The sequence below is a fragment of the Hirundo rustica genome, chromosome 22, assembly GCF_015227805.2.
Source record: "Hirundo rustica isolate bHirRus1 chromosome 22, bHirRus1.pri.v3, whole genome shotgun sequence".
Lineage (NCBI taxonomy): Eukaryota > Metazoa > Chordata > Aves > Passeriformes > Hirundinidae > Hirundo > Hirundo rustica.
This window is the reverse complement of record NC_053471.1, coordinates 243470-269178: the sequence shown is the minus strand read 5'-3', so window position 1 is coordinate 269178 and position 25709 is coordinate 243470. Positions and strand designations below refer to the sequence as shown.

The following is a 25709-nucleotide window of genomic DNA, read 5'->3' as shown; positions in this document are numbered from 1 at the left end:
TTAGTTGTGATTATTTGTGATTTGATATGAGCAGCTTCTGTTGTCACTGAGCTGCTCAAGGGCGATGTTGGCTTTTGGTATTTCTTGCCCTTACTGTAAATTCCTTTGGTACAACAGTAAAATAATCCCTGCAGAGTACAAAAAACAGATTCACATGTTGAGAACTTACCAGTCCAGTGAGGCATATGAAGGTATTAAATCCATTCATCAGGTCAGAACAGGAGATAGATGAAGGCTTAAATTCACTTTGTGATAGCCTTGTTGACTATATTTTTATTCCTCCTTGCTTTTCATAGGCCAGAAAGTCATGCCAAGTTCCCTGGCAAATGACCTTATTGACGTCTTAAGGTGTGTCCAAAATTAGGTCCTTGTCTTTGCTGAGGGCGAAGAGGCACTTGCTGGCTTTCCATAAAAAAGGAAGTAAATATCCAAATGAGTAGAAGGCAGATGTTGGAAGAGGCAATGAGTCAGGGTGGACCTGGGGCTCCTCAGGAGCTTTGTTTTTGTGAGCTGATGTGTCACAACTGCAGCTTGTCTTGCTGCTGTGGTGGTTTCACGCTGTGGTCGGGTTGTGAGGAAGAGGAGGAGATGCCCTTTTGCATGTGAAGAGGCACCTAAGAAATAATGAACACCAAAACTGTGTTCTGAGGATGTTTGCAAAGGGGTGGAACTGAGGGTCACCCCTCCCAGCTGCTTTTAGGCTGCTGAAGGTTTCAGGAGAGTTGCTGTGGGTGTGAGTAGTGGAGCTGCCACTGGGTTGGATACGCTCTCGATTTGTAGCTACCAAAAATAAGAACCAGTGAGTTATTTCACTTGTGTTTTTTATTAAGTTCATTGAACTTGCTGAGGTCTGAGAACGCCCTGAAACCAAGGACTGCAAGGACAAACATTCCTAAACAATGAATTGAGAAATAAACTAGAAAAATGATTGCTCTCCGTAATAAGATTCTGAGTTTAGCTGCATCTCTGGCATGCTGATTTAGTAATCTTGTGGGAGGAACAGGAGCCTGAGGATGGAAATTCACAGTGTACAACCAGCCTTGCTGCTTTCCTTTGCTCAAGGTTTTCTGGTGTTCTGAAGACTCCTTGGACAGTTAATGAAAATCAGAGAGAAGTTGCTTTTTTTATCACCCAGGCTACAAGTCAGCAGTGTTTCCTACTTGGTGATTGTACACACACACTTATTTTGAGGCTTCACCTTAATGCCTGTGGAGTAATGGCAGCTCAGATCTCCTGAAACCGATCTCCATCGCTGTTCTGCAGCAGCGCATTCAGAGGTGATGAAGGCTCCTTGACCATGAATAAAACACAGCAGCTGCTTTGGTTTGTGCATTTCCATAGTTATTGTTTAACCTGCTGACGCTCTGTAATCGTCTCCTGCAATCTGTAAAATCCTGCAGTGTGAAGATAACATCCTTCAGTAAAAGAACAAACATTGTTCCAAGCTTTTCATAAATACACCAGATACATCGCAGGGCCTGCTGCAGCCTGGTCTGTCAGCAGGAAGGATTGAAGGCAGCACCTCTGAATTTGGTGGAAACAATATCATCCTGGGATGGATTTTTTTGGAAATGCATTCTGTAGCCATTGCATGTGGCTGGCTCTGGACTAGAGTTTGTGTCTGTGCCTTATGCAAGGTCCAGATGTTTGTGGTGACTTGGGTGAGAAGGAGCAGAGTTCAGATGTGAAAGAAACATCAAATTGATTGTGGGAGGAGAGCAGCAGGCTGTCACAACAACTGTGTTCTGGTTAGAGGCTTGGACATTTTTAAGAACAAAAGGGAGCTTTTTTTGCTTCCTTTCTCTTCCTCTTTTTAATCAGCCTTAAAACTGAAAGGACTTTTTTTGTATAAGCACACTTAGATCTGGAGCGCGAGCTTCCGCATCTGATCAGAATGCCCTGAGCGTGCTCTCGTCTCTGCTGAAAAGCCAGAGAAGTCCAGACGTCTCCGGAAGGAGTGTGAATGAGTGATCTGCAGGGCTGTCTGCTGGATACTGCTGCGATAGTTCTGACCTTTGTGCATTCCTCTTGGATGCCCCTCTGTCCAAATGGAGGAGTTTCCATGTCTTTTGTTATTCCCAGTGTGGTAGGAAACAAGAGCTGAGTTCACACCAAGTTCCTGTCCCAAAGGTGGTCAGGTACCTAGTCAGAGCTGGATTTGAAACCATCTTTTAGCTCAACAAAAAGAACGGCCGGATTGTAAACAATTTTATTGAAGCAAGTAGTGAATCTACTGTTTTTCTCCGGGAAGAAAACTGACCTGGTTGTGTTTGCTATCCATGGGATTCATTGAGAGTAACTTGGTGTCCCTGTCACAGCTTTCCCTGTGTCTTCGATGAGGTGTTCAGCGCTTCCGCACAGCACAAAGCTCGGCGCTGCGGTCCATCTGCTCCTGCTGCTGGGTGAATACCTCCCATCCTCAGTAACAGTGATGGCTGCCAAAGAGATCACAGAGGCTCATTGAAACGTCCCTCTTTAAGCTCTCTGTGGCAGCTGTAGGTGACCTGTAATAGATAATAGGGCAAAATAAGAAGAATAAATTGCCGAGTTGTATGTTTAAAGAAGTCATCTTTGGCGGGGAAAGAAGTCTTCCGGCCTCATTAGCATCCTAACTGTGAGGGGAATAAAAGCTCAGGGTGGATGAGTATCTCCCTTGTATATGTAATCAACATCTGATTTAATTTCACAGGATCTGTGAGATGCTGCTCTTAGGAAGGCAGCTGGATATGCATCCAGACAGCCAATGTCCAGCACAATCACCGCCTTGTAATCAAAGTCTCAGTAAACCTTTGGTCTTCTTCTTAACTCTGAAACAACTTAGTTTAGAATTAGAACAACTTAGAAGAATTAGTAGCAGAGAAGCTTTGCCACATTTTAAAAAGTGGCTTCAAGATTGATGTTGTAGATGGTAATGCTGGTTGTGGGTATGGTGAGACACACCAATTTTTGGCAGCAGCTAAGCTCTGGAAGCATCTCTTCCTCTACATCTTTTCAGAGTTTACAGCCCCTGTGTTAGTTGCAGTTAATGCTCTTGCCTAGCTTGTGTCAGTCTGATTTATAACTTAAAGGTGAAGCTGATCACTGAAATGGCATAAAATGAGAGAGCAGCTTTCCCAGCAGTTGTGTTGGTGTATCTGGTTGTGTGGTGTATCCTTGAACCTCAGGCGGAGCCCTCTTGGTGTGTAGTACGTGTTCACCTCCAGATACAGCTCTGCTCAAGTCTTTGGTGTGGTGAGGCCTCCTTTAAGTTAGCTCATAAAGCCAAGCCTTGCCTGTTGTGATGAAACTCAAGTTTCCAGCTCAGCTTTGCAAAACCTCGACTTTGAATTGCACTAAAAGGAAAGCCATTAAAGTGTAGCTGGTTCAGGAGCTTGGCTCTGGAAAGTCCCAGGCTCTTGCTTGTGGAGAAAATGCCTGCAGCATAGGTAGTCACTGCAGACAAAACACACCCGAGTGTGTGCCAGGCTCTTGCCAGGCGCTTGTCAGTGGGGAATATTATTTTCCTTGGGCTGACACCTGGCTCACGCCAAGGACTGTGCTGCCAGTTGGTTTAGTCACAGGGACAAGCACTTTCTCCAGGGCGATGGAAGTGGTGAGTCACGAAGCAATGAAATAACATTGGCACATCTGCGTTTGGTGACTGGCTGGTGTGGCAGAGCGGGAGTGGCTGGACTGGCTGGGAACTGGCTGGATTGCCTCCCTGGTGTCAAGATCATTACCTGTTAGCATTGGTGAGCTTTTGTGGTTGGGGATTTGACTGAGAGTCCTTGGATCCGTGGCTGACTTCTGTCCGAGATGTATTTCAAGTTGTCAGACCTATGGGCTGAACTGAAGCCGGTCACTTGTTCAAACCCAGTTGAAATTTGAGGGGGAAGAACAGTTCTATCACTTGAGGTGGTCTCAGAGACCGCAGACAAATAAACATTTTTTTCCTCTGAAGTACTGTTTTCTGGAAAGTATACAAAACCTTGGAGAAGAGGTGGTAAATGTGTGTTGTTAGAAAAGTCTGTACCAGTGGGACCAAGACTTCTAAAGCTAAGGATGATCCACATCTCAAGTGCTATGCAGGGTGGCAGGAAGACCATAATGTTGTGACTCTGCATTTTCCTCCATCTGCTGCCGAATACATGCAAAGCAGAGCTTAGAGAAGCAAAAGTGAGATGGGGAATTACCCTTTCATGTAAGAATGAAAAAAAACTTGATTAATCAAGAGATTCCCCTACAGCTGAGAGGCAGCACGTTCTTAACATCAAATCCAAACAAATCCTAAAATCAGTCACGCAAAAGAGCAGGCTTGAGCAATTCCCCTGCAGAAAGTGTTGAACGTAGCCTATCACCACTGGTGTTTTTGAAGCAAATCTGCAGATTATGCTTTAAGCTGGAAGAAAAAAAATGCCCTGGAGATGGAATTCAGTGGCTCTCTGTCTAGCGTGTAGGAACGTGACGGTGCGCATCTGTGTAGGCTGGGGATAAGGAATCACAACTCGTTGTGCTTGAGACAACACAGCTGAACATGCAGAGTTCTTACATGTTTCTGTAACCTTTCCATGCTTCTACGAATAGTGATATTTATTCTGATCTGCTTGGAGAGCAAGATTGAGGTATTCCTGCCATGTGTGTATATATATCTTCCCTAATCAATTTTGAACCCATTTGCCAGTTTCAGCTAAACCTGAGGGCGAAGGGGATATTCAGTCTCAGAGACACAACGTTCCTTTGAGTTTTGTGAAAACAAGCAGTTTTAATAGAGGAGAGAGACCTGATTAGCGGCCCCATGGAGAGAAAAGCTGCAGTGAAAGCACAGCCCTTATTAGACATTAAAGAATCCACATGGGAGAGAGGTGTTCCTGACCGTGGGAAAAGCTGCAGTGGGAACTGGCAGTTATTGGACGCCAGAGAATTCGACCTCAAGACATGCATCCGTAAGAAATAAGTCTTCATTAGTTCTGCTCACAAAGCTGCTTTGATTTTTTTGATTTTTTTTTTTTTTTTTTAAATAATATATGTACCAAAAAGCTATGGGTGCTCCCATACTTTTCCTTGATTGTTCCAAAGAAGCAACTAGGAAAAGTGCCTTAGTAAGAGACTTTCTCTGTCCTGGCTGGCTGAGGTGGCCGTACCTCATCCAGTTCCCCTGGCAGCTGTCAGTGGCTGATGTTGTGTCGAGCCCTTTGGTGCAGCACGGTTGAGCTCTGGCTGGGCTGATGCAGTGCTGGGTTCTCCTGATGCTGCCAGCAGCGGAATTGCTGACTGGGGTGAGGAGGATATTAAATGTAGCCCAGTGAGATGTTGCATGGAGTGCCAAGAGGCGTTTTTATTCATCCAGCTTCATGTAATCCCCATGTCAAAAGCATGGGTTCAGCTCCCCCGCCCTCCTCTCTGCCCTGGTTTGAAAGGTTGCTAATACTCCTCCTGGGGGCTGTTCCATGTCCTGGGGGTCTTGCAGTGGAACTGGTCAATATTTTAAGGAATGGATGCACCTATATTCACGTGTGACCTGATGCGTGTTGACTGCAACAGCTCAATCTGTGGCAGAACTGGTTGTCATGGGGGTTGCAGGAAAATTTCCTGGTGGGTTGACTCTTGGATGAAATCGTTGCTACTGAAAGTGGCAACTGTAAAAAAACAGGTTTAAATATTCTGCGTCTTCCATCTATGGTACATAATTCCATTTGTATATTAATACTTCAGCAGTATCCAAAAGGTCAGTTTGCAATGAAGATGTAAACAAAATGTCTTCATTAGGAAACACTCTTACTTGGGGTCTTAAAATGGAGTATTTGGTTGAGCTGTAAAGCAAGAGGCAAGCACTTGCTCCAGCATGGAATTATCTCTGGACTATCTGATCTGTTGAGCGTGTTGCTCCTAAATACCAGAGGTATCAGGAGTATCGGTGAATGTGCCTATGCTAGCTTTTTAATTTCCTACTTTGTCATCTCTTAGGGAGGGATTACGAGTGCAGACAAAGCCCTGGCTGTTTTCCGTGCGTGGCAGGAACACGTGCTGTATCTCATTAACAAAACCCCTGTTTGTAGTCAGGAGTTGGGAGATTGCCCGTTGAGTGCTGCTGGGGGCCAGAGGGAGCTGCAAAGTCCAGAGGGGTCTGTGTTTGAGAGGTTTGGGTGTGGGCAGGAGGGTAGAAGTACGAGCGTTGTGCTCAGGATTCACCCCAGGATTGTTTGGCTGAGCTCCGTAACCTGGTTGATTGTTTCTGCTCTTGGATTTTGACGTTTCCCTGAAGATCTTTATTACTAGAAGAAGAGCTGCAGAGAATGCCCTGAAGAACGTTGTTTTTGTCCCCCCAAAGATCACAGAGCCAATAAAGATCACTCTAAACAGGTTTTAAAGCATCTCAGATTGTAATCTAGAAAATGATGGGAGCTTTGTAATTAGGGCACGTTTCTGAATCATTGCTGTCACAAGGGCTGTCCTTGGTGTGGCTCGAAAACCAGAGCTCCTTGTGATAAGAGGAGCTTTTATTTTGCTTGCCATTGGGAAGGTGAAGGATTTCAAAGCTGCACATCTCCTGGATTTATTACTCATGGATGAGCTTTCCTACTTGTGATTGTCCGGAGTGCTGTCCCAGCCACTCGCTGTGTCTTTATAGACAGAGCAATTTAAATTTATCTGCACCAGTGCCCCCAGCACGGGTGAGAAACAAGAGGAGCTGGAAACCATTGCACAGCAGGAGATCATGGTATGAGTTGCCATTATGGAATTGTGGTGGGGATGGGTAGTACAGCTGGACTGCTGCAGTGAATGGCTGTGACTTCTTCAGAAGGAATTGGCAAGGAAGGAGAAAAGTGGTAGGGTAGCCCTGTGTGTTAGGAAGTGTCTGGATTGTCCAGAGCTTAATGATGGTGGTGATAGGGTTCAGTGTTTATGGGAAAGAATGGTGGGAAGGGCTCACAAGGCAAATATCCCAACGTGAGTCTGTTCTAGACCACCCAACTGGGAGACCAATTTCATCTGAAGAGATAGATGAATATTCTCTAAGCAGCTGAGAGAAGTCTCATGATCACTGTTGTTCTTGTGGGGGACTTAAACCTACCACACGTCTATTGGAAATATAGCAGAGAGGAAGGAGTCTGGGAGATTTGTGAAGTGTGGGAGGGACACAATTGGTGAGGGACCCAACCAGGATTTATTTTCGAGTTGTCCATAGTAAATACTGCTCCTGGTTGCCCTGAGTGCAGCTGCTGGCCCAGACAGTTCCTACAAAGTGAAATGATTGTGGCTCAACAGGTGACAGTTCCCTACATTTGTTAGACTTGAGTTTAAGCGTAGTTTTCCAGGATGGTGGAATTCTGCTTGTTTCTGTCAAAATCCATCTCAATGAATTGGAATGATTTTCATCCCAGTGCTGTGCATGCTCTTCTCAATAGTCTGTCCCTGATTTTGCTGTCCACTGCATATTAGTTACTGGATTTATGAAACAGTCAGTGCAATTCTGAGTGGTTTTTGTTTAGATGCCTTGATCTTTCTGTATCTCTCGGTCCTCAAGTTTCCTTCCATGCCAGGCACATGATGATAACTGTCAAATTTTGAGGAATGCTCTGCATTACTTGAGCCATAGTTTAATTCCAAAGACTTGTGCTGCTCAGGTCTGAAGGTGGTGAAATACCATCTTATATCACTCTACATATGAAATTCCCTTTCTAAAAAAAATTTTAAGTGTATATATAAATTTTATGGCAATAAAGCACATGGCTATAATGAATATGAAGCTTGGAACATGTAATTTCCTTAGGATAAACATGTTTGAACTGCTGCATATTTAATTTATTGTATCATTGCCCTTGTTGTGATCAGTTGTAGCGCCGTAATCTTTCCAAACGCCTGTGTAGAGAAACAAGTTCCCTTTGTGTTGCTGGCTCAGGAACTCTCACAGTGGTGAATATTAAACACCTTTTGTGAGCAGTGCAGGCGGGAGACGCTCACTGTGCGGATCCTGCTGGGAGCTGGTGGGACTGGAGGCTGGTGCTTAACTCCAGACAGGTTTTCTGCAGGATAGCTGTCCCTGTGGCTCGGTGTCCTGCTGCTGGTAAGATCCCAGTGTGGTCGATGCTGCTCTTTGGTGTATTATTTTGTGTATTCTATGGCTGGGAAGTGGCTGCACGTGCTGTTGTGGTGGACCAAGTTTCTCAGGCTTTGAAATGAGCGATCATGATAGCAGAAGACCCTAGAACTGATGTTCATGGACTCAACAGACACCCATTAGACTAGCTAAAAACCCCCGTGGAGGGTGGTGGCATCCTGCTTTTTGGAGGTTTACTGTTTGCACATTGTGGATTTCCCTGTACCTAGAGCAGACCTGCTGTGTGCAGGGGGAATGCAGAGCTGGAATACCTCTAGCGTGGGGTATTTGGACTGATCTGCTGTCAGGAATAAGGAGAAGAGGCACAAACATCTGCTGAAGTATTATTCCAGGACACATTATTTTGTTATGAAATAACAAAGCCAGAGGAATGTGATTGGCCAAGGAAAGCTTCAAGCTGTGCGAGCGTTTTACTGAATAATGCAGGCTGGGGCTTGCTGGGGTTATATAATCATGGAGGAGGAAGGAGTTTGAGTGTGGCACGGCAAAATCAGCCGAGCTTTTCAGATGGCTAAAGATACCTAATTGCAGTCAAAGGGAACCTAAGTGAATACAAAATACTCGGATGTCCTGCTGTATCGGAGCACCTTGTCAAATCATGCTTGTAATGGGCGGTGCAGAAACACACAGAAAAAGCTCCTGCGTTATTTTGGGTACTGCATTGTCTGTTGCATTTAGTGTGTGGAATGGAGCATGGCACCAGCTTCTAAATAAAAATGCGGTAAAGTTTCTTTGGCCAGGATGTAGCTGACCTGCAGAACTCTGCAGTGATAAAGATGGTTGGGTATGAAAGGTCTTCACAAGCATGTGGAGAGTGCAGCCAGAGAAGTAGGAAGATACCATGATTTAAAGTGGGATTTGGTTTATATTCAAAACAAATCTCTGTCGCTTCAACCCACCTTTTCTTATCATGTACCGATCATCCTATAAAGATCCTAATCAGTTTATAGAATATTGCAACTAAACAGTAAGGTTTGCTTACTACACAATTACTGGCCAGCGTTCTCGTAGCCCATGCTTTGTTTAGAATGCTTTTGCTTGGAACAGCAGGGACCGTGCAGGAAGAGTGTTCAGAGTGAGCAGCTGAGCTGAAATGGGCTATTAGAGCTGGAAAGCTGATCCCCAGGTAGGGTAGGCTGTAGGCTGCAGGATGACTTTGGCTGTGCCTGGGTGACACGTCACTCCTGGGGACGAGGAACCAGCCCAGCCCTGCATTGGCAGAGGCTGCGTTTCCCAATCCGGCTGTGCTGTCTCCTGGTTTGGGAGGAGGAAGGGCTGGAAAACGAGGGAAACATGCTGAGCAGCCATACCAAGACCCCATTTCAGCTGCTTGCATATAGAGGTGCTTTGATCTACAGTGAATAAACCGATAATGCTTAAATTATGAATTCCTTTTCTTTGTCTGAAAAGCTGGATTAGCGTGGCTTTGTTCAAGCAGTGATTATTGGGCAACTTTTTTCTGCAAGGGCTGCTCGATGTGTGTTTACAGCTGGGTGCTTTGGCTGTGCTGTGCTGGTGGAGGGGCTTGGTGACATAACAGCTCCGGCACGTCCTCACCTCCTCTGCTTCAGGTTGAACTGTAAACCCCATTGTAAACACGGCCTCGCCACCTTCCTTACGATCCGGAGCTAATGGTTAATCGGTAGGAGTTGTGGACGGGAAGAGGCACTAAAAGCCTTGTTTTCATTGGAGTCTGCGGAGCGGGAGCCGAGCGAAGGCACCTCTTTGTTTCTGTTGGTCTGGCAGTGATTGCAAAATGCAGCCTTGGGAAGGGCTGACGCACAGGTGTAGCGATAGGAGGCGAAGGTTGAGAGGAGCTGTTCTGCCAGTGTTATCAAAGGTCGTGGCCATCCCTCCCCTGGCCTTTTGTCCCCTCTTCCCAGCCCTCTGCCGGGACAAAGGTTGCTCCTCGGAGCGTGTTCACCTCCATCTTGCCTTGCTTCTGCGTGAGGAAGCGCTGTGCTCTCGCCGCCTCTCCTCCCCCGGCCCTTCAGAAAGTGTCGTGGTATCCTTGTAACGTTATTGTGCTGCAGTGAAGCCGTGTGGTGATGCAGCACTGCAGATCTCCCTCCTCTCCCCCTGGTCTCTCTCCTCCCAGCAGCATCTGCCAAGACAGGAGCAGCTTGGAGAGATGCCAATGGGTGCGGCCGGGCCGGATCAGTCGGCACATTGATCCTCGAGGTGGGGACCGAAGGATGTCTGCAGTTACAGGACTGAGACAAACCTTCCTCTTCCAGCAGCTGCCCTGGAATACTCAGGGCTCTCTCCTCCTCGGTCTTCTTTCATCCCCCCCCTTCTGCTCCCTTTCTCCTCCTCCTGCCTGCCTCCCTCGCTTTCAGCAAAGGCGATTGCCACAGATTATCCTCAGGGCCTGTCAAGGGTGCGGGGCAGGACACCAGAGCACAGTGTATATTTATGTATGTGGATAACGGGGGGATTAACAGGCGCCGTCTCGGAGTGGAGTGATTTAGCACCGTGGCTGCAGTGCAATACAGTAGTGGCCTCCCCTATTCATTTCTTATTTGGAAAAAAAAAAAAAAAAACAACAAAGTACACTTCTTCCAGTATAAAAATTCATATTGGGAAGGGAAACAACCTTTGCTAGGTTGTTTTTGTGGTAAATGGGGACCTTATTACGCTGGTGTTTTGTATCCTCTGCTTTCTGAGCAGCACGAGCTCAGATATTTGAACAATTTAAACACATTCTGATTCTGCAGCAAAAGAATGACTGAGTTCCGACTGTATGTACAATAAGGTGTACGTGTTAGGATTTCAGAATTAGGCAGTAATTGTCAAGGTGGGCAGCGGGCAGTTGTTCAGAGCCCAGCTGTGATGTCACTGGCAGGCAGTGCTGGTGAGCTGGGTCATGGTGGCTTCAGTCAAAGGACAGGGATTTTAGGGATATTGATACCAATATCAATAGTATCTTAATCCTATTCCCCCCTGGAGATTGAAGGCAAATTTGGGCTTATGTTACCAGATACTGAATGTGTAAACAGTGAGCAAAAGAAAAGCATGTGTTCTAAGCAGTTTGAGAACTACATGATTTAGATATGAGGGTTGGAGTCCATCTTTGTTTGCAGAGAACTGGCACTGAAACGTGTTAAAGGGTGTTCCTAACTGGGATTCCTAATTACTTTCCATATTTTTTGTCATGTTCATTCAAGGCACAAACATTTTCTCAAATAGGCTCTTTCCTGTTTTCCTTCCCTCTCCTTCCTTTCCTGTTCCCTCTCCTGCTCTCTCTATATCTGCCACATCCAATTAGACCATTTTTTTTCCTCACGCAGGTTTTATTAACTATCTCCTCTACTTTTCTGGGCTATCTAAATCTTGCTTTCAAGGCAAGATAACCAAATCCAGCTTCCAAAGAGAGCATGCTTTGAGAAGCAACTTTCCTGCAATTCCATTTGCCATTATTTGAAGCTTTTAATTAAATAAAATAACAAAGAAACAACAAAAAATAACGAGAGCATCACAGATTAGGAAACTCCCGAGAATTAACATCCCTCTGCTGTACCCAGGGGCACAAAGGTGACAAGCTCAGCCCTGGACAGCTGAGAGGCAGGAACGTGTCTCATGTGTGACCGTGTCTTTTTATGCCCAACAAGGCATTATTTTCTTGGAAGATGCTCTTGTTTGTGCACACAGCTGTGTTCAGTGGAGTGTAAACCAGGAAAAAAAGGGCTCTAAATCCAAACCAGGTTATATATAAGTGTAGTAGGTCAGGCTGGAATGAGAAGGCAGCAGTCAGTGTGGCAGGTTTTCAGATCGTATTTAAGGATTAGTCATCTAACAACAATGATGAAATTGTAAGGTGTAGGAAAAGCCAGGCATGAAACCGAGGCAGCTCCGGGATCTGACAGCGTGTGTGCCTCAGCCTGGCGGTTGTATTCCCTTCTTCCCTGCATGTGTGGCTGAGAACAGTTTTGCCTGTGTAAGGTCTGTTTACATCTGCTCAGCCTTGTGCTGCCATTGTGCATAGAAATTTTTTCACAATAATTCTTCATGGAGTTTACAAATGCTTCCTGATTGGGTTTTTTGTTTACGCATCCCTTTCCTCTATGTCGGCACATTCAAAAATATACTTTTTGCCTTTTCTTGTCCTGGATTACCAACTGAAGTGCTAAGCTTTTCCCCGGTTTGCTCAGAATCTTTTGGCTGAGAGAACTGAGCACCAAAACTCTGCAGTTGTTGGCTGTTAAAACGTCACTGTGCTCATCCTGCCCGGCTTGTCCTTTCTGCTGTGAGTGGATGCAAGTTATTTAAATATGTTTTTACATCTTGTTTCCTTGTGTACACAAACATGTTTGGGTTTATTTTTATTTTGCATAGACATTTACTCATCCGTAAGTGCCAGTGTTGCAGTTACTTAACATACATTACGTAGGGTGGTGTCACATTCCCTCTGGCATTTCTCAGCTCCTGTTGGGCAGCTGGGTCTGGAGTGGGGGTGGGAGGCTGAAGCTCGGCAGCTCCTGGGTCTGGGGGCTCCGTGCTGCCTGCGTGTCCTGAGAGGTGTGGAAGTGATCAGGTTTGAGATCAGGAACGGGGATTACAGTGGCGACTAGGTTAAATACAGATCGAAGTCGTGGAATTGCTGTGTCAAGGTCATTTGTCTCCTAAGAAAATTGTTGGCTGTCTGTATTTTTCCCTGTGACACAGTTTTGTTTTAATTGTGCCTCTTTAATTGTGTCAGACTAATGATGTGCAGGGTGCTCTGCTTGTGAACACCTTTGTATTTCTTCAGCTGCTGCTACTCTGTTGCTATAAAAAGGGTGATCCCATGGTAGGCTCCCCACACTTTGAGAAAGGAGTTTAAATGTAACCGTGGAAGATTTAAATGGCATTTTTCCCCTCTCCAAATGGCATTCCCCCTCTTGGAGCCTCCCAGTGATTGATTTTCCTGGCGCAGGGGAAGGGTGAAGGGTTGGATGTTACTTTTGCAGAGAGCAGTGTTATTAAACATGGTCTTTTCCCAGCAGCACTAATGTGTGTGCTCTGCTTTGCTTCTCTTCCAGATATGGACGTGTCGAAAGTGTCAAAATCCTCCCTAAGAGGGGGTCGGAAGGTGGAGTGGCAGCGTTTGTGGATTTTGTGGACATCAAAAGTGCCCAGAAGGCACACAACTCTGTCAACAAAATGGGAGATAGAGACCTACGGACGGATTATAATGAGCCAGGAACCATTCCCAGTGCTGCACGGGGATTGGATGATACAGTTTCCATAGCATCTCGTAGTAGAGAGGTTTCTGGGTTCAGAGGAGGTGGTGGGGGGCCCGCTTACGGCCCCCCACCATCACTTCATGCACGGGAAGGACGTTATGAGCGGAGACTTGATGGGTAAGTTCCAAGGTTTCTCTAGGCAGTTATTTTGTATTTGATATGGTGAGAAACACAAACTCGTATCTAGGGCCCCCAGATGGATTTAAAATTTTGGGAATTATCTATGTTTCCTATTTTGGGTTGGAAACGGAAGTGATTTCTATCCCAGTGGCTGGTACCTTGTGGATCCATAAAGGATGTGTCCTGCAGCTGGTTGGATATCTACCTACACTTGAAATAAGGTGGTTTTAAGATGGAAGATTTCCTTTGGCCAGCATCGATATTGGAGTTACTCTTTTCTAGAAGTAGCGTTCCCATTTCTTGGATAATATTAAGGCCTTGCTGGATGTATCCCTGCTGCCAGATGGAGCTATCTTACTCTACAACATGTGGTGAAGTTCTCTGTGGAGTATCTTCGGAATACTAGAACCTAGAATTCGGTGAAAGCTTGATGCCTAGCTCTCAGTTCTCACTATACGCAGTGGGTATGTTAATTGGATTGTCACCACAAAATTCATAGTAGACTTTAATGATGCGGCCCCTTGGATTCTACCGACAACACTTAGCCATGGAAATAACGCTTGGATGGAGAAGACCGAAGGCAGCTTGTGATGGTTCCATTTTGGATCTACATCATTTCCAAGTTATTGGGATTATTCTTTCTGATGGTATTGGCAAAAAGAGATGACGGACATTACTAAATTTTGGAAATTATAGTTCTTTTTTTTTTAAAGCTGGGATAAGAACTACTGCCTTGAATTTATTGGATGGTATACAGTCAAGACGCCAGTAGCCATGGGGAGTGGATTACTATCTAGTCTCTTAAAAAGCTCTCTGCTGCTCCACATTAAACATACTTTAGCTTTAAGGACGTGGTGCTAATACCCGTTTGTGGATACACCAGTGAGAAGTGACTGGGCTGGATGGTTACCAAGGCGGCCAGAGGATGCCTGGCAGCAGCGTGAGGAGGGCCCTCGGGCCTCGGGGGATCTTCTACCAGCTGCTTGATTCAGACTTAGGGCTGGAGATTAAAATTATGGATCTATTTAAGTGCCTTCTGTCTCAAGAAAGAAGTCTGGGGGTTTCAGAGTTATGGTTTCAGTCTGGGACTACTTCCGTCCAGTGGAATTTTTTTTTTTGTGTCTTGTCACTAAGAATTTTTTTTTCTTGTTGGTTCATCTAAAATATCATTTGACACCCTTGCCCATTAAGAAGGTGGATTACCCCTGTAAGAGGGGCCAAAATTGGGGAAGTTATGTTCACAATTCTCTCCCTAGATTTAATTGGGAATATAGGTCGTGTTTCCACACTTGGAAAAGGTTGGTATGTCCTGCCCTGTGTATATTAGCCCCTCTCCTAACCCAAGTCAAACCCTCTCTTTCCACTAACTCCAGTAGCACTTAGCACTAATAGATAAATGAAGAAAGCACTGTAGTCAGTAGCTGTTCAGCTCTGCTTCCTCTGTCTGTCTTCTGTGTCCTTCTCGTGGATAAGGATTTGTTCTTTTCTGTCAGCTCTGTAGAAGTAACCTGCTAGAAAATACTGCTTTTTCTCTGACCTCATTAAATCAGCTCTCACTGATTAACACTTTATAGGATGCTAAATGCAATCGTTTGTAAAATTGTTGATCTTGGTCCTTCAAAAGGGGGAAAAAAAGAACCAAAACAGAGACATGTTTCTGTGCCAGATTCTGAAATAGCTTTCAAACTTCCATTGTTGCAAGCAAGAGGTAATGGAAATAGAAATGCAACAATGAATTTCAAGCAGATGGAGAAGTAAATGGCATTCTTTTGCACTGGTTAAGTAGTTTTTTACATATAATTTGAGAGAAAAAAATGCAGGCAAGATGTGAGGGAGCCCTGTAGAAAGTTTGATACGAGATACAAGTTAACAGAGAGTGAATATTTTGAGAGGATTAAGGATCTAGTGATTCATTGGAGAAAGAATGGAAGGAACTTCCTGAGATGCTAATCGAGAAAAGATTCAAATCCCATTTTCAGTTTATAAAAGATCCCTGAAATATTTCTGCCATTTGAACTAGAGCTGTGATGCAGGAGAGGAGGAGGCACAAGGCAGAATTGGGTTATCAGGATTCAGGGGACTGAAGTGACTCATAACAGATTCTGAAGGAAGAATCTGAGAGAGAAGGCTGAAAAAAAAGGTTGAAATGTCCTTCATAAGATGGATAATTAATTTTTAAATTAACTTTGGCTACCCTGACATATTTAGAATTTTAGAAATGTTTTTTATATGTTCAGTGTAACCATTCTGGATCTTCCATTTTGTGGATGTAACTAAGACGTACCATCCTGGTACTTGTCTAAATTGGAATACTCAACTGTTTAAGTGTTCCTTCATCTGTCAGTTTAACTATCTCTTTATTTGAGATATCACACTAACTCAGAACAACACCGAGCCTTTCTCAATTTAAAATGTTCAAAACACTGAAATGAACTGGACTGTAGCTGCTAGAAAGCAGCAGCTTGTGCAGATAGAAATTCTGTGATTGCAGCAACAGCAGCAGTCGCAACAAAAACATCGCCTAAAAACTGGATTTCCAGTCCTTGTGTAGGGTCTTAGTATGTTCTGGGGACCTGCATCCTTGCAGTTCCAGCATTAGCAATAGAGATGTTTTTTTAGGGTCCACAGCTTTTACAAGAAATTAGTGTATAATCTGGTCAAAGTAAAAATTCCCTCTTAAGAGGGTGAAATATTTTAAGACAGCAGCACAAAACCCCCTAATTTTCTGAGATTCTCTATGGGTTATGCCACCCCTTTTGAAAGCAGCTTCTTACCTTTGGGTCATGCTTTGCATGGAGGCTTTCATGGCTACAGCCCAATTTGTGATGCCATTTTTGCAGAAGGGTAATTACAAGAGCTCCAGTAATTACCATATTAAAAAAAAAAAAAAAAGTTCAAGCTCTTAAGCAAAAATGAAGAGAAAAGAAAAAATTAATGACAATGTCCACAAACATTTTTTAAGTTTTTCTTAAACAACTAAAATGAGGATTTTGCATGGGAAAGCAGAATTTTTTTTTCCTGTGCAGGCAAGTTGCTGGTCATGAAAGCCCCATACTGTGATTAAACCAAAATGATTGCTCAGCTTGATTGTATACAAATATAATTTTGGAGTCAAGTAAAACGTTTCGAAGTTTGTCATTGTTTGCTTGATAGGTTATTGCTGGTTAGTGGAGAAGCAGTCGCAACAATAAGTTGAGTGCTGCTGTGAGTGTTTGCATGATTTGCTTTTAGTCGTGCCTGCCCCTTTCTGATGCAATATTTTTCCCCCTTCCCAAATGCAGGGCTTCAGATAACAGGGAGCGTGCTTATGAACATAGTGCCTATGGACACCATGAGCGGGGGACGGGCGGATTTGATCGGACGAGACATTACGATCAGGATTACTATAGAGACCCTCGGGAGCGGACCTTACAACACGGGCTCTATTACACTTCTCGGAGCCGAAGTCCAAACCGTTTTGACGCTCACGACCCCCGATACGAACCTAGGGCCCGGGAGCAGTTTACATTGCCCAGTGTGGTACACAGGGATATCTACAGGGATGACATTACACGGGAGGTACGAGGCAGAAGGCCGGAGCGGAACTACCAGCACAGCCGCAGCCGGTCGCCGCACTCGTCGCAGTCCAGGACGCAGTCCCCGCAGCGCCTGGCCAGCCAGGCCGCCCGGCCCGCCCGCTCCCCCAGCGGCAGCGGCTCCCGGAGCAGATCCTCCAGCAGCGACTCCCTCAGCAGCAGCAGCAGCACCAGCAGCGACAGGTAGGTCCCTGTGCTGTGGGCTGCGCGGGTCGTTTCCTGAGGCGCGAGCCCGAGGAGTTGTTCCGTGGCAAAGCTTTGGTCGTTGATGTGGAAGTGAAATGCGGAAAGGCTCAGCTGGCACCAAGGGTTCCAAGGGGAATGCTGGTACTCTTCTTTGTTATTTTCCAAGGTGGCTGGGCAGAGCAGGAGTGTACAGACACAAGGCCTTGGCGCTCGTGTGCCTGGAGAATGTCTCGCTTTTATTTGCTTCGCTGAGAGAAAAAGCAAATTTTAAGGTCAACTACTTTTTACAGGCCACACTTCAACGTACTTTAGGAAATGATGAGCGGTATTGTTCTGTTTCTTCTTGTTCCCTGACACCGCTGACATTCAAAAGGTTGATCTGTTGCCTTCCCATTTTTCCCCCTGCTGCCTCACAGCAAAAATTGTAGACTTGGAAGAATTAAAAGAAAATAACCCAAGTTTGCAATTCCTGGGGATGCCTTTCCCATGTCCTTGGTTCTGCAATACCTCTGTATTTGCATGGCTTTACAAAATACCTACGGGGGAGAGAAGGTGTTAGAAATTACGGGTTTATTTTAATAATTTTTAAATTCGTGTTGAAGTGTCTCTCTGATATTTGGCCTTTTAAGAGTAAATTCACTCTAAGAGTAGAAACCACAAAGTTACGGTTGCACCCATAAAGGTTTTATGCTCTTTGGCGAAGAGTTCTGCTCCTCAGGAGGCTTTGCAGAGTTGGCAGCCTTTCCTTTGCATACCAGGTCTTTTCTAAAACTGAAAATATTCATTAGGTAAATAAGTGTATCAGTAGAGTGTTTGATTTCACAAAGGCCTGGAGTGACAGGACAAGGGGGAATGGCTTCCCACTGCCAGAGGCCAGGGTTAGATGTGATATTGGGAAGGAATTCCTCCCTGTGAGGATGGTGAGACCCTGGCACAGGGTGCCCATCCCTGGAGGCGTCTCAGGCCAGGTTGGGCGGAGCTTGGAGCAAGCTGGGATAGTGGAAGGTGTCCCTGCCCGTGGCAGGGGTGGAATTAGATGAACTTTAAGTCCTTTCCAACCCACTCTAGGGTTCTGTGATTATCGTGATTATCACTGTGAGCGGAATTTTACCGACCAAGGGAATTATTCTCACAAAAATCTTGAATGCTGAACATTCTGGAAGAGTGAGATGGGCTGACACCCATGGAGAGTGTACAGAAGAGAAGATGAGGAAATCAGTGTCTCCTGATTGCCCCACCCCCTCATGTCTAAAGAATCACGCAAGGATTTATTTACTTATTTTAATTATTGTTTTCCCCGCCTGGATTTAGAAATCCAGGTCCTGTCTAGGCTAGAGAGCAGGTGAAGATTTAAGACAACTTTTAGGCTGCTTTAAGCACGTGTTTATTTCCAACACCTCTCTCAATGAGACCTTAATGCTTGAATAAAGACAACCCTTTGTCAAAGCTTTTTCACACTTATTACAGCTCAGAAAAATCTGAGACTTCCAGAGGTCTCAAAAAAATCCTAGAGAAAATGGATTGAAAGGAGGGCTGGTTACATTTAAGGTTTAATAAAAAAAATTTTAAGCAGGGGAAGAAGAAAAAAATCTCTACTGCTGCTTCTCTGTTCCTTGTGGAATGAGAAAGGCGTCCAAGAAACTCGTAATATTTATAAAATGTCATTGTTGGGATGTCGAGGCAGGATGAAATCCTGTTCTGAATTTGAGAGGACTGAATATGATCCCATTGGAACCAAGTTTTAAGATTTAATGAGAAGAAAAGCAGCATCTGCTGTGCTTGAGCATTTCATTTTCTTGGCAATTTCTAGTTGTAGTAATGGAAAAGTAGACGATACTCTGGGAGGAAATAAAACATTTTTTTCTTATTAATACAATAAAATCAAACTCAGTCAGGCAAGTAATGGAATCTGGTGGATTGTATATTTAATTTTGAAGGATCAGAAAAGAGTTTTACATGTTTCTCGGCAATCAGATAATAATAACATTTAACCCTCTCTTTACTTTGGGAAGCAAAACCCTATCTGGCCTTGAAGTCTTTCAAAGCACAAAGTGTTTAATTTTCAACACACTTTGAATTTAGCCATGTAAATATTAAGCCCCTCATACCCTGTTGGTGAGCAAATGCTGCCTCACCTCCTTTTCCCTGGTTCGGTGCTCTCACTCGCTGTGTAATATATCGAGTTTCATTTGTCTGGAAAATAAATATTGCTTGTGATTTCCATGGTGGTCCGGAGGATTTTAGCAAGCTAGAGATTCTTTAATGGTTTTTTTTTGTAAGTGGAAACGGCCAGTTTTGTGAGGCCATGGTATTATTGAGGTCTTTATGACACTGCATTCTTCTGAAGTTTAAGAACTTGGTCACTGAGGTCTCATCCTGTTGGTCTCAGCTGGCGGAGTTGTGTTCCCTGCCCTGGGGAGTGTTTGGCATACACTGTGGGTGTTCAACACTTCGGGGAACTTTGTGCTGGGCACTGTCCTTCAGGAGCTGTGAAAAAGCAGCAGAAAGGTTGTGAAGGAGAAGTTTGGGTTTCCTTGCTTGTGGTTTTCAAGAGCTGTGTGAAGTAAATTAACACTGAGTAAATGGAGTTGATTTTCCTGGACAATACTGAAGAAACATGATCTGTTTGCTTAAAAATTAAAAAACAACCCAAAAAAGCCTTTATCTTGCATTGCAACTAAACTTGGCTTTACATTTGCTATTTGGAGGCCTTTGCAGGTAATGGAGCTGCAAGGGAATAATTTAAGAAACTAAACCCAGCAAGAACAAATTTAAAAAACCCCAAAACAGTATTCTCTGAAGCCAGGCTTTATTTGGGGCATTTTGTGGCCTCTTAGAAGTTGCCTGCTGAGCTGAGGAAGCTGGTGGATGCGGATGGGTTTCTGCATGGATTTGAGGAGCAATTTGTGTTTGGAAGTCTTCTTAGTGTGAGAGATTGCTCATTCCCCACCCATATAGTAGAAGAAGGTTGATGGAATTTTTTCATCACCTTGAAAGAATCAAAAATCCCTTGAAAATGGTATTTTGCCACCACCAGAAGCTTCAATTTCTTCGTTTTGGTGATTCAGACACACACCACAAGTGATACATTAGCAAACATATTTTCCGTACTGTGTCATGGAAGAAATTGGCTCTGGATGGAAGCTTCCCATAGGAAGCAAACCCGATTTTGTTTGTGCCCTGCCCAACCTCCTGGAAACATCCCCCTATTTTTTGGAGGTTTTGGGTTTTGTTTAGAAAAAGCTCTTTTCTAGGCTGCTTGTTTTGAGGTGTGCTATCAATAATTTCTGGGGTTTTTGATTCAGTTTTGTAATGTCAAATAGCCTGACACATCTCTTGCTGCTCCATGTGTTAGTGATTATTTTTAAAGCTTTGCTGCAGCAGTGTGCTGAACCACCCGGTGCTGAAAGTGGAGCATTTTGCTCCTAAAATCCTTGTTGGGATGGGGTTTGAATTAATTTACAAAAACCCAGGCAGAAGTGTTTGATTTCCTGTAGGTGATGTCCAGGCTGTGAAAGCGTGAACACCCCATGTGTTCAATCTACAGATAAGTGACCCGAGATTTCCCTTGGACTTTAATTTATTTCTTAAGAATGTTTATTCAGTTGTCTGATGTGGAGGATGCTGGGGGATTTACCAGTTAAATGAATGAATTCCTATAGTGTGTAATGTAGTCACCTTCAGTTTATTTTTAAGAGTGTTTATTTGGTTGTCTCATCTCCAGGACGCTGGAGTTGGATGAATAATTAGTTAGATGACTTATTTCTCTACAGCTTGTAATATGAAATAGATATTGTGAAATTAAAAGAGCATTTTTAGCTTAGATACAACACTGGCTCTATATTCACCAAGGTCTATGTGAGCATAGTTATTCCAGTCTTCCCGAAATCAAGAAACGGGAAGAAGTTGCACTTAGAGATATTGAAAGGGGTTTGTTTGTTTTTTTTTCAATTCTGATAGCTGCATTTAAAGTTCTCATGACAAGTGGGCAAGGCATAAGGTAATTAGAGATTGGTTTTAATTTTAGATTTCTCTGTGATGACATTCTTTCTGGAGCAAGGAATTACCATTGGAATGGAATATCTGTGTTTCTTAATATTGAAATAAACTGATGAAAAATACTGCCAAGAGAATTTTAATCATGGGAAAAACAGGCTCCCTGAAACCTCCTGTGTATTTTATTTAGTCAGGGACTTTCCTACCCTGTTTTAACAGCTGAAGTGAAAGTAGAAAAAAATGAGTTTTAGTTTCATTACATAATGCAAACCTTTCTCTACCATTGTCTTCATCTCCTCCTTCCTGTGTCGTTTGCTGCCAGAGGTGATGAATCACTGATTTAGCTGGGATTTGGGATTTTGAGTGGGTTTGGAGATGCCTGTGCTGAGGACAGATGAAAAATCAGGAAAAATGAGATTAAACATAGCTGTTTAGTCTTTATTGAAGCATCTGTGAGATAGCTTTTGTCGAGGTTAAATAATTCCACATACATTGGGTAGTGCAGAGATGAGCTGAAAATTTTTAATCTCTTCTGGTAGAACGGCAGGGTTGAGCAGGCTTGTGTTTGTATTGGGAAAGAATTAGGTTAAGATTTATAACAGAAAATTAAAGAATTTCTTAGAACAGGAAGCCTTTTCCATTACACAAAGGCAACAGCAAATCCTGTCAGTCAGGTGAAACACCTCATCCTTACCTTTTGTTCACATAAGTCCATGTACTGCTTTAATGTTCTCTCTGCAGAGCAAAATGTGAACTAGGGAAAGAAAAATTTAAAAAAAAAAAAAAAAAAAAATCCACCTCAGGTCTCGCAGGCTTTTTGTTACGAAGTGTCGAGCGTTTTCACTTTGTTCTTCCTCGTGTTTCTGCTCGTGTCAGCCTGTGCTGCTGCCCAGCTAAATATAACCGAGACTATCCTTTAACTGTGGCTTTTTTACCCTTGGGACTGTATCGGGTTTCTTGAGTTTGAGCACAGGCAGAACGTTTTCAGATGGCTTTGGAGAGATTAGAATACAGAAAGCAGACCTTTATACTCGAGATATGCCGAAAAAGACGTACCTGTGCGTGTGTAACCACATAAATAGATCCTTCTGTGGAAAACAAAATAACGTGAATGTATCAAAGTTCTCCTCACGGATGGTGAAGAAATGGTGCCTCGGGGCCCTTGGGAGGGAGCGGCCGCAGCCCGTTCGTCCCTCAGCCTCTCGCCCCAGCTGCTGACAGCCCGCATTACTTCAGCCCTGGACTCGACAATAATCTATTAAAAATGTGCGTTGCATAATAAGATTTTTATCTCGCTCCGAAACCCCGCCGCTTTCTCTCGCCTCACAGCCGGCCGGAGCGCGCCCACCGCTGTAATGGCGGCGCGGCCGCGGATCCGCCTCACCCCGTTGTTTCGGGAGGGGGGAAAAGCGGGTGTTTCTGAGGGAAAAGCGGGTGTTTCTGAGGGAAAAGCGGGTGTTTCTGGAGGAAAAGCGGGTGTTCCGCCGCCGTGGGGCCCTAGCGGCCGGGGGGCGGTTGTTTGCGCTGAGAACCGGTCTGAGCCGGCGGGAGCCGGCCCGGGCCGCCGCGCCGCCCCCGGGGCGGGGCCGCCCGAGTCCCGCGGAAAAACACCGCGATTGCCGCAAAAAAAGCCTTTTAAATAATAATAATAATAAAAGAATCCCTCCCCCACCTTAGCACTGGAACAGTCGTAGCTTCCGCGTCAAGGTTTTCCCTTCACACAGCGCAGGGAAATGAAGTAGCAGCGCCTGTGTGTGAGGGTGGAAAACCACCCTCTCTCCGTCTCAACCGATTTTAGGTCATTTATTTATTTTTTTTAAAACCTTGAATGCTCTGTTCGCTCTAGAAGTTAAGCACTGGTTTCCTGGCTGAAGGAATCAGCCCCGAAAACATCCTAAAAGGGTGATTTTGGAACCTGCGGCAACATCCTAATACCACCTCTGCCGTGATTGGACACAATTTCAAAATAAAATAGAAATTCCATCTTTGTTGGCCCTGCTGGGAGAATCCACTCCTCCCCCACCCCTTGCATATAAATAGACAACAAAATACTTTAAAACGTTATAACCAAGAGGGGTTTTAATTTCTTTTTTATTTAGTACTTAATTTTCTTGGCATGAGCTGCCCAAAAAAGAGTGGACATTTGGCTGCAATTAATACCCCCCACCACTGCCACACTCCCAGTAATAGTTGGTAATTGCTGGCTCTGAATGACAAAGCAATTAAGCCTCTTCCTAAATGTGCAGAAGTAGGTGCTTATCTAAATCTGGGCTGTCAGGCTTTGTTTCTGTGTCAGGGTCCAGAAGCTCAACTGCTGCTTTCTCAAAGTGCAGACAAAAAAAAAAAAAAAAAAAAAAAAAAAAAAAAAAAAAAAAAAAAAAAAAAAAAAAAAAAAAAAAAAAAAAAAAAAAAAATCTTTTTTTCAAATTTATTTCAGGAAAGGAGTCTTAAAAATATATTAAGCTGCTGGTGGATGAAGTGAAAATTGCCCTAGGAAAATATTTGTTTTATTACTATGATAACTATTTTGATAATTTCAAACGACTTTATCGTTGTTAAAGAGATTATTATTATTTGGTATTTTAAAGGTTTCTTGCAATGAGATCAGAATCTTTGTTAGAGATTATGAGGATTTGTGCCAGCTCATTCCAGACCCTTCAGTGAACCTGCTTTTTCCTCAGCTGGGGTAGAAAGATCTGGTGTGTGGAAGGATGTGTGTTAAAAATTATATTTTTAAGTCACCCCTGGACAGCTGCAGGTCTGTGGGAGCCATTGTCTGATGTGAGTGTTCGCAATTTCATGTCTTCTTAACTTCCTTTTTTAGAAATAGTGGGAAAAACCTGAGCTATGTGGATGGCAGTACTCCCACCAGCGTTGTGGGAGACTTTGGGCTGTTCCTTAAGTCCGTGGGAGCTGCTAAAAATTGCTGTTTTTCCAAAGGTCAGGTGCTGTTGGATTGGGTTTGACTTTGGGGTTGTGCGTGCGCGTATTAACAAAATGGTCACTTCTAATTGCGTTTTTAAGGCTTTGATTTCCTTCCAAGTATTTTGCTTAATCATCTTGAGTAGGCTGAGGGAAGGAAAGAATTAGCTGAGGTCAGGGAAGTTGAAGCTGCCCGTGTTACTGCTCAGAAGCCAGGCTTAGTCTGAGGGATCCTGGAGGCAGGAAGAAATGTGCCTCGTGTTCTCTTCCTGCTGCGCACTGGGGGAGCAACCCCGAGAAAGCCAAGGGAAACGTGTGGTGCCATGCGGCTGCTTCCCTCTGCATGAGTGGTCCAGATTCCCCTTTCTTTGGGAGACACACACATTTCGGATGTGAATCGTGACTAAAATAGATTAGAGGGATTGTAGTCTGAAAGTGGAGCTTATCTGCTGCAGTGCTGGAGTCAGGCAGCTCAGACGGAGACACAGGCACTGCAGGCACCAGAGGTGGGACAGAGAATCCCTGTCGCACAGACCTTTGGAATAAAGGGCAGTTTAATAATTTCTGATGAATATTCACGTGGAGGGATGAATAGCAGGAGAGGAAGGCTGTATTGAATGCTTCTTGAAAAAAAACCCAGTCATTATAGAGATCAAAGGAAAAATCCAGTCACTGCCTGGGCTCAGCCGTATGTGTTCCCATTAAAGCCTAGACGCCACATCCCTTCGGACTCACAAATACAGTGATTTGTTGATTTTTTGTTGTTTTGGTTTGGTTTTTTTTGTTTGTTTGTTTGTTTGTTTTCCAAGAGGATCTTTCTGGCTCTGCCAGAGGCATAGATGCAGAAGGAGAACCCTCCCTTTAAAGCCTAAGGGCTGGGAGAGCAGGTCTCCTCGAGGCATATCGATGCGACTTGGGCATTAACCTTACAATCTCTGGTGAAACACGCTGTACTTAAATAAGGTCACAGGGATGGGAATTAATAGTAAATAAGCCTTATTGGGGAAAAAATAAAAAATAGTATCATCCCCTGATCTTTGCCCATCAAATTAACTGTGTACCTGATGCGCTTAGCTTTGCCCTTCCGTCCTGGCATTGAGCGCAGTCCAGCCGCGACGTCGCGAACGCCGAAACCACAAATGATGGCATCAAGGGTTTAAGTGCAAAAGCTTCTTAGCAGGAGATTAGGGATCCCACTCTAGATCCTTGCAGTCAGCTCGTAATGCCACTCGGAGAGGGGAATGCAGCATGGCTGTTGAGTGGAAAATCACAGGCTCAGGAGAGAGGTGAAGGGTTTGATATGTTCTGTAGAGGAGGAAAAGTTTATATGTGTGGGACTTGGTCCAGATTTTTTTAAATCTTGAAGCTGAGTTTCCAAAAGGAGGAGCAGGGAGACGTGCACTGTGTAGATGCCATGTGAAGAAAGTCTTTGCATAATTATTCATTAAGTGCCTAATATAAGAACAAGAATAGCTTTGGAATTAGAAACAGGACTTCTCTGTGATCCGTCCTCGCAAGAGGCCTGTAACAAAGGTCGGGGACCTATTCCTTTGTTTCCTGGTCCTTCCAGCCATGAGTGCACTCTGC

General features: G+C 44.3%; 1 protein-coding gene across 4 annotated transcripts in view; it reads left to right on the top strand.

Moving 5' to 3' along the window:
* SPEN (spen family transcriptional repressor) overlaps nucleotides 1–25709 on the top strand; it is a 66086-nt gene that overhangs the window by 4931 nt on the left and 35446 nt on the right. For 3 of the 4 annotated variants that reach the window (XM_040084823.1, XM_040084825.1, XM_040084822.1), the window contains exons 2-3: nucleotides 13120–13440; nucleotides 16725–17201. In XM_040084823.1, coding sequence (XP_039940757.1) covers nucleotides 13120–13440; nucleotides 16725–17201 — 798 coding nt within the window. Of the gene's footprint in view, nucleotides 1–13119; nucleotides 13441–13475; nucleotides 14742–16724; nucleotides 17202–25709 lie in introns of those variants that run through there. The other variant, XM_040084827.1, reaches the window with a different exon arrangement.